Consider the following 16,635-nt stretch of genomic DNA (forward strand, 5'->3'; position numbering starts at 1 on the left):
GATACAATTGTTAACGAGAAATGCGCAATATCTTCTAGTTAATTAAGTTGCTTTATTTCCTTCTCATTCCTATTGATATCGTACTCAAGGATTTGTTATTTTTTTGCCTCCTCATATCAACCCATCACCGTGATGTCGCAATATAGATGACACAAGATTGGCGAATCTTGTGAAACACTGTTTGCGACGAATTCCAAAAACGCGCGCGAACTCTCTTCAACATTCGACATAGGAGCGTTATCTTAATTATTGCGAAAAACGATAAAGATAAAACGTATGCGCTTTTACAGTAATATTACGCCGCACGCACATTACGTAACGGGTGAAAGTTTCATTAGTAAAAATCGTTGAATTTTGCGTACGACCGGCGACCGGTACCTTAAATACATTTTAATTACGTCCATTGTACGAGGCCACGCATTTGTATAATTGTTATCCTGTAATACACACGCTGGGGACAATGTCCGATTAAATACGAGCGGATAATTCAATTACATAATAACAAACGGGTGTATCCGATGAAAAATATGATCAGTTTTTCAATCAAATTTCATCGGTAACATCCATAATTTAATCGGAAAACGTCATCGGAAAAATTAACCGTCGGTGACACTATTTAATTTTTTATCCGATGAAAACAGTGCAGGTGGCTCGCACATTATTATCGCTCTGTTCCAATTATAAGTTAATAGCCGTTTTACAATTAATGCCGATAGTATGCCAGGCGCTTTCCATATTTTCATTCACCGTAATAAATATTCGCATTTTGAGCGAAATGTTGATTCTACTCTACTTTGCTCACGAGACGCGTGCGGTAGCTCTGTAAAATAGTTTCATTGACCGTAATAAACATTCGCATTTGGAGCGAAATGTCGATTCTACTTTGCTCGAAAGACACTGGCGATAGCTCTGTAAAATGTCGACGAGGGGATCGTACAAAATTCGTCACGTGAAAAATTATTTCTATTTTTGCCTGCTTACAATCAACGCGTCGTAATCACGACAAGTAATCGAGACAGTCAGGACTTCGACTTCGCTTCGTTTTATCAAGCCGGAGGAAATAAGAGAGTTAAGAGTTAACATCACACATTTTTATCGACATGACGCACAAAGTTGAACAAAGCAATCGCGCGTTATCTGCTATTGTGCAGTCACAACAAGAGCTACGCATGTCTCGTTCGTCGGGTTGATAACAAGGAAACTGTACGTACGGGACTTGTCGGCCCTCTCTTTTTAATTTCTGCTGCGCGGTATACAAACGTAAAAAGAAACAAAAAAACAACAACAGTACTGTCGTACGCACGCATTTGTTTACGCCCGACCGCTCTCTAAACCGGTTTGGAAAACAGGGTATACTTGAAAAATTCTCCCTTTCGTTCTCCTCCCTTAAAAATGTATGCAACTAATCGTAAATTCATTTATGTTAATTCGTCGAATGGTTAATGAGCAAAACAGATAGCGTACGCGACACGCGACGTATCAAAGTAGCTGATAGTACAACTGCGTTGGTCATCGAATCTAATTAAAATTCTGACATCGCATGACATGTCGGCTGAGGCATTCAACTTGACCATTGATCGTCGTACAAAATACTAACGTGTCGTTCCCGGAAACATCGATTGGATAAAAGTACAATACAGCCTCATCGCGCGTACACGTTTAATCTTTTGTTCGCGTTAATTTCGGCGCGTTTCCGTCATTTTCCGAAATCTTTTATCGTCCTAGACTATTCGCTAGTTTCTGCGAAGCGTACGGCATCCCGTTATCACGTTTATCGATCTTCTGGCCCGAGTTCCTCGCCTCGAGAACGCGTTGCAGTCACGAAACTTTCTCGCGATATCCCTTTCCGCGACAGCAGACGGTCCGCCTTACGTCACGAGCGCCCGCGAGGTCGCCGACCTTGGGCATCGCGAGTGCAATTACTCTAACCAGCATGTATCCGCGGCTTTTATGCGCGGCCCATAGAAGTCCCTGCGAAGGCGAAAATGGAGTAACAAGAGCGCGGCCGCCCGCGGGTTTCTCTTCAACGACCTCGATCGTTCAACCGCGCAGAAGGAGAAAGCAATGCCGTCTCTTCTGCCACCTTCCTCTCTCAAAGCGTTGCGGTAATCCGCGTTTCGTGCACTGCGGCCCTCGATAACCCAAACAAATTCCTCTTGTTCGATCATTAAAAGGTACCAAGAAGAATATTACTGTCGCCAGTAATCGATTAAGAACAGGAAGAAAAATTGTTTAACGACGTTAACTGGCTAAGGTGGTTTAATTTAACAGTGTACTCCAACGTTTCGACCATCCGGATTGTGGTCCTTTTCGAGGAATTATCTACAAAATGAATGATCGTGTCTGGTAATTTTAATAATACAGAAAATTCTGTATTGTTAAAGTTGCCAGATACGGTCAAGAAAACCCCGATGTTGTTAATTACTGTTGGCGACATTGAAGAATATTCTTTAGTTACCCACAAAATATTGGAGAAACTTATCTGTAAGCCGTTCGTATATAACAATTGGCAGTATAGCCACCGAGAGGAAACGAGAGTGTACATTAGGAAGTACGTCGCGTAGCGCACAAAAGACTATTTTTCTTTTTCGAACACTAAAACAACTTATTCGCTGCCGTAGCTAATCATGGTTTGCTAAATTTATTTTGCTGCCGTAACTATAAGTTTCGAAGGCACAGCAAACGGTTTGCTGACGCATCTAATGCATAGATACAGTAGCAAAATATTTAGCTATCACAACTGTTTAGCTGCCACGTGCAGTTTTTAGTTACGGCAGCTACTCTTTCCGTGAACAAGATACGTTAGACGAGGTATGTTATTTCCAAATAGCTGGAGCGTTCGTTAATCTACTCTCAGGAATTTCCTTGTCTGATAATGTCTTTTAATCTCTAGACGAAATTATTTGTTTCTATCAACAGTTTAAGTAACGTATTGTTATCTCACTATGAGGAAATACAGTCTAAATAAAATTTAGTACATGGTAATAAATTGATAATAAATATTAATAAATAATATCGCTTCTCTGTTATTGAAATAAATACAGCGGTACACAGCGCGGTGACGATATAATCAGATGGAGAACAGTCACTTTACATGGCCGACATGAAGCGGATCTTCAATGTGTGCGCGTCAAGTTACGATCGCTTCAGCTATGTCGACATCTAATCGCAGTGTGCGCACGCTCTTACGCATCAGATTTCGTAATTAAAGCGTAGTGAAGACACGTCACGACATACACCCACTTTTTCTCGAGCCGCGATTGGCCCGTCGTAAATGAACCGTCGAGGACGAATCCACCAGGGCCGACAAACAAGATTGTTTTTCACTCTCGCGACTACTTCCTAGTGCGTTGCGGCCCCCGTGCCAGGAATCTAGACTGACAAAAACGAGGAAAGACACGCGAGTAGAAAGAGAGAAAAAGTATTGGTAGCGAATTCCGAATAATAACCAGACATAAACGACTGCGAAATTGCCATTTCATTACGCCACTTGTTATTTCCGGTGCTAAGAAACGAGTTATTAATTTCTATATTCCGCTCGCTTCAGTGAAAATGTACGTACAATTTTACTGCAAAATACTATAATGTATATGATATATAATTAGATAAAGAGAAATTATTATGCCTTAACATATAATTTAGACAATAGACAGAAATTCAAGAATCTAACTTGTACAAATGTTTAACACAGTTAAAATTGAAATTTATTAAAACTTCTACCCTTTGGCTAGAAAGTTTAAATAGAAACGTAAAGTAAAATCTCCTTGGAATCCAAGCATTCGTAAAACTGTGACGCAACGTGCGTTCTAAATCGTCATCGGAGTCGAAAGTTGTCAAAAACAAAAACTTGAGAAATATTTAAATTTAATTTGCAAATGCTCGTGCACATACATATATGTATAACGCAATTCACCTCGTGAATGTTATACATTGAGATTTACAGAGAGCGCCACGTAACGAGATAGTGTCTGCGTCGATAACGAACATCGGAAATCTCTCGGTAGATATCGACTTTATCTCGTTAAATAGAAATAATGAACGGATGAACGAACGAACAACATTTGCACGTATCAAACTCCATACCGGAATAAAATGCGTAATTCTAGATATTCTAACGGTTCCAGCTCCTGGTCTAACGGGATGAGAAATTTTCAAATTTAATAATAACTCAACGTAAATGATTATATAAAAGCCCTTCATATGCATATAGTTTTATCTCACATAAACAGATTTCCAGACTATTTTATCACTTCAGAACTGTCAATTTATATTGCGAGATAACGTTCAGATTGGACAACGTAACGAAACTGCGTTTCATATTATTTTCGTTGCATACTTTAGGTATTTCCGCTAATATTCTTTGTTTTTAACGAGCACGAAAGTTAACAAAGCATTATATTTTAAACTTTAAGATATTACAATAATACATGAAATACAGATCCGCGGACGCGTTTCGGCAGCGCAAAATAAGCTTAAATTTAAATTAAAAATCGGAATTAAAATTAAACGGTTGTTACATGTTTTATATAGTTCTTAGCGATTGTCCATTGTGTATTTGAGACGGGCAGATTTAGTCAGTTATATAAAAAAAAATTCGTAGCGAAATTAAAAGAAAGAAGAATAGATAACGAGATTAAAAGAACACTCGAGGCTGGACCAGTCCAAACACTCCGTGTTAACACAACATATGATAGAGCTCAATCACACATTTAATAGGAAAAATGCATCCATTTTAGACAAAGAGCCTAACTGGAGGAAAAGAATTATAAGCAAAATGAAACACATTAAAAAACAACATAATTGTATTAATTCCCAAAAGGACACGGAGCTCCTGGACGGGGCCTACACAGAATTCCTCCACAGTCTTACAAACAGTTAAAAACAAATAATATTAACATATAAAAAATTATCACATCAATATGACTAAGCATCACCTTCACACTGTTTCTTTAAACGACTCATTTCTCACCAAGACTCTGAGGAAGTAAGACCGATCAAACCATCTGGCCGTCAAAAAATACGGAACTGGTCAAGAAGGGAAACTAAGGTATTTCAAACGCATACCATTTTTAAAAAAACAAACTATTATAACAATCAACAAATTAATCTCAGCCAAATCAAACCGAATAGAAGAAGTTCTATATGGGCCATCCAACCTAGTATTATAGAACTTGGATCTGTCTCTTGACCACAACCGTGACAGCCGGCTACCTCAGCTACGAATTTTTGTTTTTATATAACTGACTAAATCTGCCCGTCTCAAATACACAATGGACAATCGCTAAGAACTACATAAAACATGTAACAACCGTTTAATTTTAATTCTGATTTTTAATTTAAATTTAAGCTTATTTTGCGCTGACGAAAGCACTGTGTACCGAAACGCGTCCGCGGATCTGTATTTCATAATATTATTGTAATATCTTAAAGTTTAAAATATAATGCTTTGTTAACTTTCGTGCTCGTTAAAATTGGCCTCTTTTATATACTTACTGTTTTTAACATAACACGAGCGACATTATTATCTGTGTTCTTTGTTTTTCTTTTATCATGCATTTGGCATAGCTGCCCGATAAAGATACGATCTAAAGGATCCACTGTTTTGATCGATTATTGCCGGCGAAATTAATGGCGAGGGAGAGGGGTTGAATCCGATAATCGGATTTATTTGGGAAATTTATAAAAGCGATATAGCCATAGGGATTTCACATAGTCTCGTGACGATCCTTACAATGAAGTACGTTTACGTTATTCCGATATTTATCTCCTCTGTTTTGACGCGGCCGGAAATTCTGTAAGTGTACAATTACATTTTACCGTTTTCTCTTTCTGTCAAATATTGTTATTTTAACTTTAATTTTTTATTTTTGATATTAATTTTTCTGCATCCAACTGAGAATCTTTATCATAAATTTAAAAAATGCCTAAACGTATATCATATAGTACAATAATTTATTGTTATACTTCGCTTGTTAGCTTTTTATTTTTCAACTTAATTCCTCTTTAATATTATTAAAAAGCACAATCCAATTCAATCGAAATAAACGTAATTATATTTCCAATAATTATAGAAATATTGAAGGCAATGAATATTCAGATATTGACATAAATAACCTTGTGGACCGTGCCATTCCTCAAATTTCGCAATTTATTATCAACAACGGCCTGGACCCGCTCAATCTCCCACAAACTGAAAAAAAATTATGGACGGTACGCAATACTCTTATAGAATCAATGTACATAGAAAATTTAAAAAAAAATTAAATCGCGAGCTTTTGATCAAGTCGACTATAGACAGTAATCATTTCTCGTAACACATGTTCTACAATAAACCTTTTGTCGCGAAATAAAGGTACAGTAACGAATTATCAGCCCGAGTTTAGCATGAATCCTGTAATACCACTGAGAAATCAGTCGTTTACGTAAGAGAGTTTGCTATTAAAATAAACGTGTGCATGTTCCCCACAATCACGAGAGAAGTAGCCCCGAAAAACGGGAGAAAGCTGGGTTTCGGGGATCAGAGCTGGGATTCGAGGTCAGCGGGCCGCGATACGAAAGCGAGCGCACGTTTAACCTCGGGGCCGTAGAAAGCGAAACCGAAGAGTTGGGCCTTGGTCGAGAGCGAGAGTGAATCCCCGGGATGACACTTTCGAGCGTTGACCTTGGACCGTGGCGGATCACGGCCAAACGCCCAAGATTATCCCTCGCTTCGTTTTCGCCGATCCCATTTTTGACGCTTCGAAGGCCGACGCGTAACAGCTTTGAACTTGGACGATAGCGAAACTGAGGTTTCGTCCGGTAAATCGAGGTGGAAGACGAGCTCGGGCTCAAGTTCAATGCCGCCGTTCAGCGCAGATGCTTAAACTCTTCTCGGTCGGTTGCGAATTAAGTCATTTATCTTACGGCACCGTGAAATTGAATTCGTACCAAAGAGAGAGAAAAATTTTGAAAGCTTTTCACAGAAACTGAGAAGTGAATGAAGTATTTTATAAAATACCAAATAATATTTTATTATCTTGCAAAGTTTTATTACCGAAACTGAATGTTGTACTAATAGTTTTGACATTTGCAAGCATTTCTATCTATTTGACAGAATTAGGTAATAATTAATCGATACATATTTAGTAGAATTATTCGCGTGAAATTAAACGTGATATTTAAGAACCAATTAATTACTTAATTTGAAACATACGATTATTTGCAATCGCGCCAGGAAGGACGTGGTTGTAAAACATCTCCGATGAAGCGCGCACATTGTTTTCGTTTTCCCGGTGCAATGATCTTATTATTTTGAAGCGCGCATGCAGATAATGCAACTGCCACGATAAGCAACGAAATTTTATATCTCATACGTCTTGTCCAACTACCCGCATCGTCGTGTGATTTCGTTAGATCTGGTTTTTGATAAGGCAGAGTTTAATTCAATTGCTTGCGATAAGGAAATTGTACGTCACAATTTTATTGAGACGCAACATAAAAGCTATATGATTTTAATTTTACGCCAGGACCTTTCGGACACCACTATTTCGAACGAGATCGAACCAATGATATACAAAGCCAACCTGATTTTACACTCGGGAATACTGAAACACTTGTCCAATTTGAAGCGTTATGGCGACGCCACCTTAAATTACAAAGATCAAGTGTTACGGTTGGATGTTGGCTTCGAATTTACTCTCTTACAGGTAGCCTGGATAGTACTCTTCTTGTCTTTTGCTTTTTTAAAATAACGTCAAGTCTAAATGCGATAGCATTATATCTAAGTATTTGTCTATAAAATAAAGTATATGCTAAATGTTATTATAGGATTCTTTATCCTGCAAGTAATTTCTTTTATATTCAGGGAACGTACGATTTCATCGTAGACGTGGTCTTTGTCAACCTGAAGGGTCGCATTCTGGTATCAGCGGCAAACGTGCGCGCTAAAATAATCATCACATACAACTCGATGAATCACATTTTATCTCTCGACAAATTTGAATTACAAGTTCCAGGGTAATGTCTATCAATTGTCCATAATTATTGTGTGTGGAGTCTATATCTTTCTCAGAATATATGTTTATTTTAAGAAATCTTTTATAGACTCAATTATTTGCTTACGTGTCATATTATTGCAGCAGCATTAAAGTAATAATCGAAAACAAGAACGGAGGAGTGGATTGGATAAACACATTCATCGCCAATATCGTAACGCCGTTCTTTAAGAACACGATTGTAAGCTCCGTTCAGGAAGAAGCGGCGAATGCAATCCGAGCGCATTTCGATGAAATAAGTCAGGCAATCGTCGAAGGCAAACTGGTTACTCCCGTTTTCGAATACGGAAGCACAAAGGCATGAACGAAAATCGAATGTGGATTTCCTAATGCGATGTATAATTTTATATTCTATGTTTTTCTGAATACATTAAACTTTGTAGATATTTGCGCATTTATTCATCGGTGCAACCTATACGAATCTTTCAAAGTGTTGTAAAGGCTACTAAAAAGAAAATATGTAGAAAGGAGAGAATGCCAATGTGAGCCACAAAATGAACGGAACTCGATTCTCACAATATAGAAACAAAATTACTCTTTAATAGTATAAACGTTTCGAACCTTCTTCGGGTCTTCCTCAGTAAAACTACAATGACTACGTTTCCACCGGGTCAGAGTTGGGCTAGAGTCGGGTCAGAATCGGGTTGGGGTGAGGCGCTCTTGCGGTGGAAACACCAAACCACCAAACACCAACCCGATTGTGACCCGACTCTAGCCCGACTCTGACCCTCGGTGGAAAGGGTGGAAACGTAGTCAATGAGATCATCGAAAGTACAGGATGAGAATACAGTAAAACTTATGATACAGATTGGTTCAACAATAATCATCAGTTACCTCGTTTAGACCGAATAAAGCATATTTTAGGGGGTCAGAGCACTACGTGACTTCAATATCATTCCTCTATCCGGAAATCTTTTCAGTTACACATAGGTACTGGAATTTTTTATATCGTAAAAGTTTCGAAATGCCATTATATCGGTAAGAGGAAAATTTTTAGATTATTCTTACACGCAATACCTAACCGTTTAGAAATATATCAAATCGATAACACGTGATCAATTGAGGGGACAGACGATAAATAGAGAAGAAACCGTCACATCTCCCACAGTTGAATTGATAGTGTAATCATGGTTGGTCAAATACAATTGACTTTCCTCCTCGCGATCGTAGTGTGTATAGTACACAGTGCGCCATTTACAGACAACCAGAACCAGTAAGTTCTTATGCTCATAATTTTTCATAATTTTATTTGCTATCTTATGGTTTCGAGCTAAATCTTCGTGCTGCATTTTACGAACTGGACGATTTATCCTCCTCGCACGTTTTTAATAATGCAAGCGGCAAATAAATTTTGTAACTGTAAAAACTGGCACTTCTTCCATTAAAAAACGAAATGTAAAGCTTTTATATATGTATATTATACATGCACCTACGCATTACGATTTCGTTTAACTGACTCGTGAATAAATGTTCCAACAAATGTGCATTTCTGTATTATGCAGTTCCGTGCAACACGAAGAAACATGGAGGGGCATTGATAAGGCAATTGACACTCTATTACCTTCCACGCGTAAGTTTATCTTGAAGGAAGGAATGGACCCTATGCGAATCGTCAATTGTTCGGAGTACATTTTTCCATTTATGGTATGCAAGGATAAAACTACTAATAAAACTTTTATCTCTGCATTTAATTAGTTTCATAGAAAGTAAGTTATTGATAAATCGGAATTCATCTTTTTAAGACATCAATGACATATATGACTTATTAAAGCGTTTCAATTCGTCTTTCGAAATAATACTTTTAGCCTGGAGAGCTCAAGGGAAATATTTATCTCTACAAAGGGTGGATGCAAAACTTGTCGCTCATGAAACGCACCAAACACGCGTCTGCAATACATAAGGACAAACGTTTGACGTTGGACGTGAATTTGGGATTTGACGTTTTGGACGTAAGTACGAAATCGCAAACAACACGATTCTAATCGATATTAAAACGCCACTGCAATGAACAGAACGAAGATCCCAACTTATATTTATATAATTTTCAGTTTAGCTACCAATATTATCTGACGTATTTACTGTACAATAGAAAGGGCGATTTATACGGTCGTTTATATAAACCTGAGATCAACGTCGTGACGACGATCGATCTAAATAAACACCACTTGATTCTCGACTCCATCAAGTTTACGAATATTTGGTAAATAATACTTTTTTCATTCTTTTTGTGGTTTTTGCTCGTCGCGCATAAAATACTGCGCACAAGAACTTTACGCAATTACGTAAATTGAGCGTGGCATGAAATATTTATCAATTTTAAATATTGTAAATTATTTTCTACCAAAAATGAGTTATTTTTGTAAAGATATGTTAAACAGGTGAGCCATAGCAAAGCAAAATGTAGATAACAATCACAATCCGAAGGTTACAAATTGATAAGTCCAGTTGTAGAAGAACAAGGATAACCTTGTAAAAAGTCTAAGGCCCGGTCTACAATGAGTTGTTAGTCGTTAGTCAGAAGTCGGAACTATATGTCAGTCCTTTTTCTTCTACCCAGAAAGGAAAAGGATCAACATATAGTTGCGACTTCTGACTAACGACTAACGACTCATTGTAGACCGGGCCTAATCAATCTTATGACAGATTTTTCAAGATATACTTTACTAATTTCCTAATTTTGTTATCAACATCTATACTCGCGGCACCTGTTCAAATATCTTGTTTCTACTCATTGTTATAGGATATTGATCTCTTGGTCCGCAAGTTTGTCTTACAAATTTAATTTGTGATTTACCACAAATCATAAGAGTTTGTGCGAATTTCATTGTATAATAGTTTCCTCTTTGCTTTCATGTTTCGCAGGAAAGTCGATATCAAATTCGAAGGTCATCTTTTGGATCGTATTATAAACGCCGTGACTAAAATAATCACAATGGCTTTCGAAAACCACGTGTTAAAGGTCATTGAGAACAACGCCATGTTGGACTTTCACGCAATATTTGATGACTGGAATACAATGACTCCACAGTCAGATCGCATGGAAATAATAAATAGATCGCTCGATATTATGAATATACAGGATTAATCTTTATCGTTCTATATATGAAATGTTTGTTATTTTGTATCCCAAAAAGTCTATTACAAGCATTTCATGTCCGAAATATTGTAATTTAATTGCTTCATAAAATTGAGTATTTCTTTTTTAAGTAACTGACTTGTCGATGTGAAGTATCCTCGCAGGTATACATATAAATTGCTTTTATTCAATAGGAAAATATATCATTATTTGTATTATCCAACAATTTGATATGTGATCATTCTCCACCTTAGATAATGGATGTTATACCTTAATTAGGGAAACACGATTTAGAAAAATAAGATTACATGTGAAAAACACTTAGGCCTACATTCCTTAATATTTTTTTTTGAGCTCTGTAGCTCTCCTTTCTTTTCGTTCTTTCGCTCTTGTCAATGATACTTAACGTTTTGTAACACTTCTAAAGATACGAAGGTTACAAAACGTTGACAGGGTAGACCTTATAGAATAAGTCTATAAAGATAAAACTACGTACACACTTGAGAATCACTTGACTCTAAAAATAAAGTCACATGCATTAAAAAAAAACACTTCAGACCAATCATCTAAACCAACTACAATTTTCCAGATCCTCTTTTGGCACTAGAAAAAAAATTCTAGGAGCAGCAGTTCCTCGACAATTCCTTACGATTTCGGTGCATTCTATTTAAGAAAATTCTTTTTTTTTAAGAAGAATTATTACAAATTTTATAGAAATACGCGTAATTTTTCTGATAAAATACCCTAAAAATATATAAAATATGAAAAATATAGAATAATTATACAACTAAAAATATAATAATTTAAACACTAAAAAGACAAAGGATATAAATTAAATAATATTCTAAGATATAGAAATGTATAACTACATAGTTAAAAATTCTATTCATTGATTAGAACTTTTTAATAGATTCACAAAGTAAAATCTCTTTGAGATATTTGAAGTTACAATTCGTGAAACTGTGACGCAACTTGCGTACTGATTCGTCGAAATCGAATGTTGTTAAAAAAGCATTGTGGAATGTTACTCTAAAGTCTAATTAAATCAAATTGCGTGCCTATAAAGATTTAACGCAATTCAGCTCGTCAATGTTATATATTGTTGAGATTTACAGTAGAGAGCGCCACGTAACAAGATAGAAGACAAAGTCTGCGTCGATAACGAACATCAAAATTCTCTCGGAAGTAGAAATCGACTTTACCTCGTTAAATAGAGATAATGAACGAATCGACGAATAAACGAACATTTACACATATCAAACTTTCTGCTGCAATAAACTGCACAATCCTATAAGATCTTCTAGCTATTCGAACTTATCTCGTCTGACAAAACGAGAAATTTTTGAATTTAATATTTACTCAATGTAAATTAAAATAAATATTATTTACATATAGCTTTAGTTTTTTTAAATATAGTCTCAAATTATTTCGACAACTAACAGTTTGTATTTCAAGCGAGATAACAATGAGATAACGTTCAGATTAGACAATATGCAATGAAACTGCGTTTTATATTGATTCAAGTATATACATATACTTAAGGTACTCCCGATAATATTGTTTATTTCTCTTTTATTCTTTATTCTCTCATCATTCGTTTGGATGGTCGTGCGATAAAGATATAATCGAGGGAATGTTTTTTTTTTATTGATGATTAAAAGGTTAAAGTCGACGAGATTAAAGGAGAGAAAGACTTGATAATCCGACAATCAGATTTATTCGAGGAGTTTATGAAAGCAATGTGGCCACACAAGGATTCGACGTGGTCACATTACACTCACGATAAGGTTATTTACGTTATTCTGATATGCATCTCTTTAGTTTCGGTTAGAAACTTCTTAAATATTTTATCCCCCCTGTCTCTCAAATATTATTTTAACTATAATTTTAATTTTCTACATCCAGAAAAAAACTGTTTTAAATCTCAAAATACTCTTATATTATAGATTTAACTTATAAAGTGAAAAAAATTAATCATGAAAAATGTTGATTATTAATTACGTTCGATTAGATAGCAAATATTTGTCGTAACATGCCGCGCTATAACAAATCTTTCTTCAAGAAATAAAGATTCAGTAATAAATTATAAGCCCGAGTTCAGTGCGAATCCTGTAATACCATTTAGAAACCAATCATTTACGTAAGAGTAGTCAGTAGTGCAGTAAACGCGTGCACGTCCGCTCACAATCGCGAGGTTACCTCGAAAATCGGGAGAAAGCTGGGTTTCGGGGTCAGAGCTGGGATTCGAGGTCAGCGGGCCGCGATGCGAAAGCGAGCGCACGCTTAACCTCGGGGCCGTAGAAAGCGAAACCGAAGAGTTGGGCCTTGGTCGAGAGCGAGAGTGAATCCCGGGATGACACTTTCGAGCGTTGACCTTGAGCCGAGGTGGATCACGGTCAAACACCGAGGTCATCCCTCGCTTCGTTTTCGCCGATCCCATTTTTGACGCTTCGAAGGCCGACGCGCGATAGCTTTGAACTTGGACGAGAGTGAAACCAAGGTTTCGTCCGGTAGATCGGGGTAGAAGGTGAGCTCGGGCTCAAGTTCAATGCCGCCGTTCAGCGCAAATGCTCGAGCTCTTCCCGTATCATATCAGCGGCGAATTAAACTATCTTATCTTACGGTAGCATCATGAAATTGAATTCGTATCAAACAGAGAGAAAAGGATTTTGAAAGTCTTCCATGAGACTTGAGACATGAATAAAATAGTTTCATTATAAAATTTTATTAACAAAATTCAAAATTGTATTAACAGTTTTGATATTCGCAAGTACATTTATGAGTATTTTCTCTCTATTTGATAGTAGTAATTAATAGTAATAATTAATTTACTTATTACTGACAATGAGCAGAATTATTCGCCATAATCGCGTGAAAGTTATATTTGAAGACAAATGAATTACTTAATTTGAAACGCGTACGGAAGACTATTTGTAATCGCAACAAGAGACGTGTTTGTGTAAAACATCGCCGATAAAGCAGATAGATATACATTGTTTTCGGTTTCATGTTACAATGATCTTATTTATTTTGGAGCGTGCATAGAGATAATGCAGTTGCAACGATAAGCAACGATAATTTAGGATATACCTACGTGGGTAAGGAATTTGAGATGAGGTACATAAAGTGATGTGTATAAAATCGTGTAAGGCTCTGTATGTGTCAAAGATCTCTAAATTCATTATCTCGTTTTTTAATTTGTGCAAGATGCCATCGAGTTTTCGCCATGATCTATAATGGCCTAAATGAAACTCCAGTTTTACAATATTGTTTAAATGTTGTGGATAGATGTGGTTGTTTCTACATTGTTTTAGGAAATTTAGCTTTAATTCCGCTTTGATGAGTTTATAATTGGCATCGATCCAATATTTGACATGTAAGGAGGTTTCGTTACCGAAAACTTGTGAGATGTAATTAATATTATAACGGTGAGATTTAAACTGGAGGTTTCTGTACGCATTTCAAGGCCAGCGTGTGTCTAAATTAAAAACAGTATTAGGCTCGTATTAAATTAATAAGATTAGATATAATGGGCCAATAAGCTAAACGGGCCAATAGGCCATCGTCTAGTGAACATTATTAAAATGTTTTAAAACCTACACCGCTCGTTACTGTTTTTAAAATACATTATATTTTTTTATATATTTGTGCATTTATTCAACTGTGCAACCAATAGAAATCTATTGATCGATATGAGGATTTTTTAAAATTGTATATACTGTAAGTTTTAATACTGCAAGTATTCGATAATGCTGTTGTATCAGTAAAAAAATCTTTAGATCGCGATACCTAACCGTTTAGAATATTATCGAATCGATAAAACGTAATCAGATGACAGGAGACGAACAATAAATATAGAAGAAACCGTCACATCTTACGTAGTTGAATTGTTAGCACAATCATGGCCAGGCAAATACAATTGACCTTCCTCCTCGCGATCATAGCGTGTCTGGTGCATGGTGCGCCTTTTGAAATCGAAACGAACGGGTGAGTTCGTGTACTCATAATTTTTCATAATTTTATTTGTTATTTGATCGTTTCGGACTAAATGTTCGCATTTTCCAAAGGGGAAGAATGATCTTTCTCGCATGTTTTTCATACTGCAAGTTGCACATGATTTTGTAATACAGTAAAAATAGTCACGTCTTCTATTAAGAAACGAAATTTAAAGCTTTTATATATATTATGCATAACATGCATTACGGTTTCGTTTAACTGACTCGTGAATAAAGCGTCCAATAAATGTGCATTTCCGTATCACGCAGTTCTGAGCAAGATCTAGAAATAAGGGCGGACATTGATAAGACAGTTGACGCTCTATTACCTTCCATACGTAAGTTTATATTGGACAATGGAATGGACCCTATGCAAATCGCCGATGTTTCCGAACATATTTTCCCACTTTTGGTATGTAAGATCGAAAACTAATCTTTATCCCTGCACCTGTTCGCGTCGTATGCCCCAACGACTAAGACCCGGTTTCACCAAACGTTGCTTACCTTTAATCTCAGTTTAATTCACGCTTGTCTCTTTCTAAAGCGTCAATTGGAAAGAGACAGGACGAATTACGTAAGTTTAAAGTTAAACAATGTTTGGTGAAACCGGACCTAAATCGTCATTTAAATCGTCAATAAAATGACGGTATTGATCGTTGGGGCAAGCTGGAGCACGTTGGGGCACGCGACGCGAACAGACCTTATGATAAATCGGAGTTTATCATTGTTAGATGACATAAAATTCATTTATGTGTCTCATTAAAATCATATTTCGAAATAATAGCCTGGGATACTCAAGGGAACCGTCGACCTCAAGAACGGGTGGATTCAAAACCTGGCGCTCGTAAAACGCACCGGTCACGTGACCGCAATATACAAGAGCAAACGTTTGACGTTGGATATGAATTTGGGATTTGACGTTATGGACGTAAGACGAGCAACGTGATACTAATTAATACTAAATAATACTAAAACCGCCACTGCAATAATTTACAGATAGAACATAACTGACGTTCATTTAATTTTTAGTGTAACTACGAATATTCTCTCAAGTATTTACTGTTCAAGAGACAAGGCGACGTAAACGCTCGTTTCCACCAGCTTGACGTCAACGTTGTAACGACGGTCGATCTGAACGAGTACATTTTGATTCTCGACTCCATCAAGTTTTCGGATGTTCGGTAAATACTGCTTTTCGCGTCCTCTTTATATTTTGTGCTCGCATCGTCCATAAAAGACTGCGTGTAGATAAACCTCACGCGATTTTACGCGGCGTCAAATATTTATATCAATTTTCGGTATCGTGCATTATACTTTATCGAAAACGAATTGTTCTTATCACGGCGTATTGGACAGGTGAGCAGTAGCGAAACAATATGTAGATAATGATTACAGTCCGATATCTGAAGTACAAATTGATAAGTGTCAGGTAGTCGAGGAGCGACGATAATTACCTTGTAAACATTTTAATCAAACGTTACTGCTGGTTTTTTTTATATACCTTACTTTTCTAATTTTGTTATCACACTCT

General features: G+C 36.6%; 3 protein-coding genes across 6 annotated transcripts in view; all 3 read left to right on the top strand.

Moving 5' to 3' along the window:
- Window positions 1-3,077: 3,077 nt before the first annotated feature.
- On the top strand, window positions 3,078-8,577 carry LOC105562895. 4 transcript variants are annotated; one of them, XM_012014055.1, is made up of 6 exons: window positions 3,238-3,554; window positions 5,566-5,794; window positions 6,072-6,210; window positions 7,506-7,685; window positions 7,844-7,995; window positions 8,118-8,577. In XM_012014055.1, exons 2-6 carry the CDS (start codon window positions 5,733-5,735, stop codon window positions 8,335-8,337), a joined length of 753 nt encoding a protein of 250 aa, XP_011869445.1. In that variant the 5' UTR covers window positions 3,238-3,554; window positions 5,566-5,732; the 3' UTR covers window positions 8,338-8,577. The 4 variants fall into 4 exon arrangements, with proteins under 4 accessions (XP_011869446.1, XP_011869445.1, XP_011869444.1 ...); XM_012014054.1 differs by lacking the exon at window positions 3,238-3,554 and adding an exon at window positions 3,812-4,341; XM_012014053.1 differs by lacking the exon at window positions 3,238-3,554 and having other exon boundaries at window positions 5,086-5,794.
- Window positions 8,578-9,113: 536 nt separating this feature from the next.
- Window positions 9,114-11,658, top strand: LOC105562896. The gene is made up of 5 exons (XM_012014057.1): window positions 9,114-9,246; window positions 9,536-9,677; window positions 9,839-9,982; window positions 10,082-10,233; window positions 10,896-11,658. The coding sequence occupies exons 1-5, from the start codon at window positions 9,161-9,163 to the stop codon at window positions 11,116-11,118; spliced, it is 747 nt and encodes a 248-aa protein (XP_011869447.1). The 5' UTR covers window positions 9,114-9,160; the 3' UTR covers window positions 11,119-11,658.
- Window positions 11,659-14,957: 3,299 nt separating this feature from the next.
- LOC105562897 overlaps window positions 14,958-16,635 on the top strand; it is a 3,374-nt gene continuing 1,696 nt past the window's right edge. Inside the window, exons 1-4 of the mRNA XM_012014058.1 lie at window positions 14,958-15,096; window positions 15,375-15,516; window positions 15,889-16,032; window positions 16,134-16,285. Of these exons, the coding sequence (XP_011869448.1) occupies window positions 15,011-15,096; window positions 15,375-15,516; window positions 15,889-16,032; window positions 16,134-16,285 (524 nt within the window). The 5' untranslated portion in view covers window positions 14,958-15,010. The remainder of the gene's footprint in view (window positions 15,097-15,374; window positions 15,517-15,888; window positions 16,033-16,133; window positions 16,286-16,635) is intronic.

This window comes from Vollenhovia emeryi, unplaced genomic scaffold (assembly GCF_000949405.1).
Source record: "Vollenhovia emeryi isolate VEMERY1.0 unplaced genomic scaffold, V.emery_V1.0 DF939182.1, whole genome shotgun sequence".
NCBI lineage: Eukaryota > Metazoa > Arthropoda > Insecta > Hymenoptera > Formicidae > Vollenhovia > Vollenhovia emeryi.